Source organism: Lolium rigidum, chromosome 7, assembly GCF_022539505.1.
Source record: "Lolium rigidum isolate FL_2022 chromosome 7, APGP_CSIRO_Lrig_0.1, whole genome shotgun sequence".
Taxonomy (NCBI): Eukaryota; Viridiplantae; Streptophyta; class Magnoliopsida; order Poales; family Poaceae; genus Lolium; species Lolium rigidum.
Window position 1 is genome coordinate 182,866,684 of NC_061514.1, and position 6,841 is coordinate 182,873,524.

General features: G+C 42.5%; 1 protein-coding gene across 1 annotated transcript; it reads left to right on the forward strand.

The window, feature by feature from the left end:
* Window positions 1-287: 287 nt before the first annotated feature.
* Window positions 288-2,205, forward strand: LOC124672356. Its single transcript, XM_047208595.1, has 2 exons — window positions 288-324; window positions 1,097-2,205. The coding sequence occupies exons 1-2, from the start codon at window positions 288-290 to the stop codon at window positions 2,203-2,205; spliced, it is 1,146 nt and encodes a 381-aa protein (XP_047064551.1).
* Window positions 2,206-6,841: the final 4,636 nt, after the last annotated feature.

The following is a 6,841-nucleotide window of genomic DNA, read 5'->3' on the forward strand; positions in this document are numbered from 1 at the left end:
GAACCTGGACTGCAGCCACACTGCCTGAGGAAGGCAGCACGGCACCCCATGGGCGATTGGGCGTACCAGAGACCTCGCAACAGTCGCAGCGTCAGTGTACATCAGGATGGCCTCCACTCTGCCACCGTGCTCGTGCTTGCCGTCCCCTCCACCGATCCCCGATCATGCTAGTAGATGCTCATCGCGTCTGCCTTGGCTGCCACCAACGCGCGGTGGCTCTTGGTGGCGGGCGCCAGGTCTTCCGCCAGCCACGCTGCGGCTGGCATAGCTTGGCGTCATGCTGCGCCATGGCGAAGGGATTGGGCGGGGGCGACGGGAATGAAGGTATGGGAAGAGCGCTGGAAACCCTAGGATTACACTCTGCTGCGGGTCTTCTTTTCTTCTGAACCTGCCCTGCGGGAGCTGAGGAAGGGAAACGTCGAGGAAATCGTAGACACATCTCTCGACCTGTGGCCTAACTAAAAAATGTCACGTCTCTCCTGATAGAGCCACGTTAGCCTGGACCTAATTCCACCGCAATAGATGGTAACACAATCACCGGAAGAGTCTCATTCCATATGAATAAATGGAGGGCCTTAGCCGGTAGCCGGTAAGTCTGCTCGCCCAAGAAAATGAAGTAGAAAATCTGCCGCAACAAAATTGGCCAAGTAAGAACACGCGTCAAGAAACGGTCACAGCAAAATGTATGAAATTAACGCTTCTACAGTGTCCAAGTCGCTAGGGAGACATAAAAGTGTTTAGCTTTTATATAGTGTATAATATGGACATATGGTGACAACTGACAGCAGATCGTGCATTGCTCGAGTCCACACTGTAAACTTGAAGGACATCCTGGACGAACAAGATAACCATGTCCATGTCCTTGTCTGCACAGCACACGATGAACTTCTAGAACATGATGAGGAGATCTGAGCTAGTCATGGAGCTGAAGAAAATATTCGAACTGATGTCCATTCGGTTCCACCTTCTGCGATTCTGCCTCAGAAAATACTGGGCTCAACCCGGCCCGGGCGATTGACAGGCCTGCTAAGCCTCTAAACCTAGCACTACCACTACCAACCAGGTCACCGACCCCAACTCCGCACTCGACTGGCAGAAACGGCGACGAACCACCAGACGAACATCTTGCAGTTCGTCATCGCCCTCGCCTACGCCACCATCACCACCTCTTCCTCTACGACCACAAACGCCGCAGAAACAGTCTCGTCGTCGCCATACTTCCCACCCGAGCTGATCCCGTTGATCGTCAGCTACCTGACGACCCTCCATGGCTTCTTCGCCCTCAGGGCCGCCTGCCGTACCTACCGGGCTCTCCTCCCGCCGTCTCCGGCCAACCTCGCCTCCCAGTGCCCGTTACTCCTCGTCACCCACAAGGCCTCCGTATCGGAAGTGCTCTTCCACGCCCCCCTCCGCCGCCTCCTCCGCCTCCGCCTCCCCTGCACGCGCCTAGATGGCCGCGACCCCTCCTACACCCGCTTCTACTCCTTTGGCTGGCGCGTCGCCATCGAAGACCGCAACGCCCACGGCAGGCACCGAGACCTACGCATCTGCCACCTCCTCACAGGCGAGCGAGCCCGCCTGCCTGCCCACCCAAATAAGTTCCAAGGAGTCATCTTTTCCGGCGACCTCGTCATCACCTTCGAGCTACGGAGCCACGCCCTCTACTACTGCCGCATTGGGGATGCTAAGTGGCGAGCCGCGTTTTGTGATGACGACTACAGGATTTACAGCTTGATGTTCGTGAAAGACACCCTCTATGCGCTGATCTATCCAAATTACCGCCTTGCCGTCATCGAGCTCCACAACAATTCGATGGAATTGTCGTTTTTGGGAGACAAATCGAGTGCACGGACAGTTCAGAAGAGTACGATGTCCTGGCTCGCAGAGTGCCGCGGCGAGCTGTTGCTTGTTGTCCCTGTGCAGTGCTCTCCACCGGTTTACCATGTTTTCTGTTGGCAATCCGAGGAGAGGAAATGGACAAGGACTACTAACCTTGGTGGATGTAGCTTGTTCTTTAATAGACATCAGTTTGCAGGTTGCCTTGGTCCAGATCATCCCGCAGTTAGAAGGGACTACATGTACTTCACTTGCTTATATGGGCAGTGGGGCAAGTATTCTTTGGTTGATGGATCTTGGCATGAACGTGTTGTCGACTACCCAGGGCTTGGGTCACCACTGGCTTGGGTCCTTCCAAGCATTGGCTGATGCTATGAGTACAATGGGTATCGGAACAGTCCACAAGTTCTTAAGGTACATTTGCTCCCTAATGACTTATTATTGTAATCACTGAGTGCTACATTTGTTGTTTGGTAATCAAGATATTCGAGTGACTCTTTAGCAGAATGTGTGTATAAACATATATGTGAATTGACATTGCTCAAACCTTCAAATATTTGATAATGATGCGCACAAGTCCCTGAAAATTAATCTTGGGGTATGATTTCTGCTAATTTCTCTTTGGCGCTACATCATGACAGCAACAACTAGTGGAGTGGAACTTTAGGTAATGAAATAATTAAATAAGACCATTGCTTTGTAATAGAACCCCATACATATTGCAGACTGATATTGCTATCTAATTAGCGTCCTTGTTGGGCTGGTTCAAAATGGCTTAGGTGGTCTCCGGCGCTTCCTTCGCTCCCGCAATGAGTGGGAGCTAGGATTTCTCTCATACAGCTGGTCTTGCGGGCTGGTATGGACAAAATTATCAATAGGAACCCAGATGCTTGCCCAAAAGGATGAGTATGCCTGTTCTCTTTGAAATGATGTGGTCTCTATCTACCTAGGATAGTTCTGGTATTTATCGTGATGAGGTGGGCGTTACCAGATTGCTTCAACGTGAAAAATATAATGATGGTGTAATAGATTGGACGACCCTGAAAGCAATGCCATGTGCAGAGGCTATTGGGCAAGTCGAGTGGTAATAGTACCTTAAGCCTGTCTTTAGGTTGCACAACTCGATTCTGGAAACAAGGCATGGAGTTCACATAAGGGGTTTAATGGTATGGAGGATTTCCAGTGGATGACTTTTATTCCTATAGGTCTTGAGTCCAATGTTAAGGTCCATAATTTAGCCAGTGATCGCTGTCTTGGACTATGGCCATTATGGTTGGTTAAGAGATGTTAAATCAGCAGAGGAAATGAATGTTCATATCACAACAATGTCGGTTGCATGTGCTATCCTTGGAGAAGGTCTGCCCAACCTTGGAGAAATTTCTAGGTCCGCCACTGGTCCGTTGGTATGTATATTGAGCTAGAAGATTGGAGAAGGTCTGCCCAAGCCCAACCATGGACAATGTCGGTTGTTATAAAACTTTCTACATTAATTTTCTCAAAAATAAATGTTTTTTTAAGAAGGTCTGCCCAACCTTGGAGAAATTTCTAGGTTCGCGACTGGTCCGTTGGTATGTATATTGAGCTAGAAGATTGGTTTATACATGATATTACATTTGTATATTGTACTAAAATGGTAGGGTGAATTGAAGTTTATATTGCGAAATCTAATATGTGATCAGTACCCAAATTTAGCTTGAAATATATGTATCTACATCTCGACTTTCTTTTGTGTTTACTGATATAGTTCAAACACATAGATATACTTCCTCTGTCCCATGAAGGTTATCTAATATACATTCAAATTTTGAAAAATCTCGGAAAACCTTCATGGGATGGAGGGAGTACATGAAACCAAACTTCATGTATTGACTTACTGTCTAACCTTAGACAATACATACTTGTTAGAATGTGTAGATTGGACAACGGAGATTGTTTCATGCGGTTAGTTTTATAATGATTAATCGCTATAAATATCAATACTTAAATGTATGACATATGTTAAGTAGGCGAATTGTGTAAACCTCTCAAGAAAATACGAATTAATTTTTCTACTGTTTCATGTTTATGAAATTTAGTCTGGTTACTGTTCAGGGGATATGATACTGATAAAGAAATATTGGGAGAATTAACATTAAAGTATCCATCTAAATTTTTTATTTCATAAAAGACCATCAATTTAACTACTTGTTTCCTCATTACCATTAGTATTGTTTTAGTTAGAAAGGTAAACTGCCTTCCAAAATCGTACCTCTTGGTTATTACCCTTCGCCAATGCACTAGCATTCAGTTCAAATGATGACATTGTGAAACATAAATTTTTCGTGTTCGAACTGATGTGTTAAGTGCAACACACTAGGGGTTAAGAGAACAAGGATTGATGGAGCGATTGAGGAAAAATTAGGCGTACTGTGTGACAAATTGGAAATCACCCAAACCCTAGCTAGATTGAATCCCTTGGGAATTAGAGCGAACTAATCTAAGCTATAAGCATTTCTTTCTTACAAAAAAAAACTTTTATATCCATATATGACTAGTAGCTCAAGAAACTAATAAATACAGCCAACCCAATATTTGTATGTGCATTTGTTGTATGGTTCTGTTTCTTGACTTGGTATTTGAATTCGTATTTGATGGTTTGAGAAATGTATTTTTAATGTATTTTTCGATTTTGTAATGTGTTTTATTGACTATGGAGGTGCCAGATAGTCTAGATAGATTGTAAAAGATGCACCCAATAATTCCCCACATCCTAGAAGTAACACATGCCAAGAGCAAATGTTTACATGTTTCAACTTGATCACATAAAGAACATGCAGGATTTGCCCGGTTTTTTTTTTGCATGTTTTCTCTAACCAGGATAGCATTTTGAGTCATTTGCCACATGAAAATTACTGATTGACTCATGTTCGTTACAAAACTGATAGCGAGGGTTTCCTGACCATTTACGTTTTATCAGGTTACCTTTTGTCGCAATTGAATTGTGCCATATGAGCCATAGCCAAATCTTGCTTTTGAGTGGAATTTCTGCTCTTCCAAAGGTGCTTGAAGGACCTATCTATACCATTACTACAAAGGTGGTTGTACCGTGACTTGACACTAAACTTGCCACTTTTTGTCCATTTCCAGAAGAGCTTATCTTGTTCATCATTTAGAGTGATTTGAATCAGCAACTGTAACAACCCATTCATGTGTTCAGCTAAATCAGGGGTCAACCATCTCCTAATTGTAAATCTCCAGCCCAAGCATGTTGATATTTTGCTCAATACAGACATTATAAATGTTTAGGAATTTATCTTTCAAAGGACATTGTCCACACCAAGAGTCACACCAGATGGTCATTGCACCATTACCAACCTCCATCCTTCTCCCACATAAATAAAGATTTTTTAACAGCAGGCCTGCTTTTGGAATAAAAGACATCAGCACCTCTCAAATATTTTCTTCTCATAAATTCCTGCAATAGTCCAGATCCACTACCCAATTTCCACCACCATTTACGCATCAAACTAATATTGAGTTTGTACAAATGTTTCAACCCTAGGCCACCCTTATTATTGGTTTGCAAATCCATTCCAATTGACAAAGTGATATTTTCTCCTATCTACACTTCTAGCCCAGAAGAAAGATCTTACTGGCTTATTCATTTCTTAAATATTGGTTTTGTGTAACAATCTTAAGGACATCTGGTAGACTGCAGTACTGGATAAACATGCATAAATCTTAATCATCCTTCCCCCAATATATATTGAGTTACCAATCCAGCCACTTATTTTTTTCCAGGTTTTTTCACCAAGGAAGCCCATCTCAGCCACAGAAGTCCTTCTGGCACTCACAGTTGTGCCAAGATATCAGATGGGCCACACCCCTTTCTGACAATTGAACAACTAACCAAAGCATTCTACTTTAAGATCATCCTCCATGATAAACATGCTTTTACTTTTTTCAAAGTTAATCTTCAAACCATACATAGACTCAAAGATATATATAGCAAGAGTTTTAGATTCCTTGCTTGTTCTGTATCATCTTGAATCAGCAAAATAGTGTCATCAGCATATTGTAACATAGCAACACCTTTATCAGTTAACTTGCTACCTAATCATGTAATGAGCCCATTCTGTTGTGCTAAGTAGATCATTTTAGCCAAACTATTAGCAGCCATATTGTAAAAAAAAGGAGCAAAAGGATCTTCCTGTCTCACACCTTTACAGCTAGCAAAATAGGGGCCAATCATATCATTTACTTTCACACTCACAAAACCTTTTAATACCACTTTTTTCAAAATGATTTTTCAAAACAACCCATGTTGTTTCCTGACTTTGCTTTCTCTAAAAACCTCTTGCAGCAACATAACTCAATTAGATATATAACTCCCTTTAATAAATATAGTTGGATAAGGAAGCAAGAGCTTTCTCATGACAGGCTTAGCTCTTACGGTAAGACCTTTGGTGAAAATTTTCATTAACACTTGAAGAAGACAAATGGGTCTCTATTTCCGAATTGTGTCAGCCTCATCACTTTTTGGATCAAAGTTATAATGCCGTAGTATATTTTGTCTAGATCAATCTTATGTTCAAAAAAATCATCAAAAACAAGCATCAAATCATTCTTAATAAAGTCCCAGCATTCCTGATAAAATTCTATAGGTATTCCACTAGGACCTACAACTTTATTCTTCTCCATCTGATCAATTGCATCTCTAACTTCCCCTTATGTGAATCTTTTGTCCATGGTGTTTATATCAGATTCATTAAATTTCTCTTCATCACCCAGACATCATTATTTAACCTCACACCAACATCAATGGCACGCCCAAACATCATTTTATAAAAAACCAGTGGCATGAGATAACAAATTGGCATCACCCTGAATGACATTATCCCCAGTTTCAGAGAGAAAATAGTTCTTTTCCTCTTGCAGCCATTGGAGGATCTATGGAAAAAAGGCAGTATTATTGTCACCTTGCAAAATCCACTTTTGTCTTGATCTTTGTTGCCAAAAACTTTCC

Excerpts from the sequence above, each read along its gene's own strand:
- LOC124672356 (XM_047208595.1), top strand. The coding sequence starts at position 288 with ATGGCGAAGGGATTGGGCGGGGGCGACGGGAATGAAG. Across the intron at positions 325-1,096 it reads CGGGGGCGACGGGAATGAAG|AAACGGCGACGAACCACCAG; the intron begins GTATGGGAAGAG and ends CTCGACTGGCAG.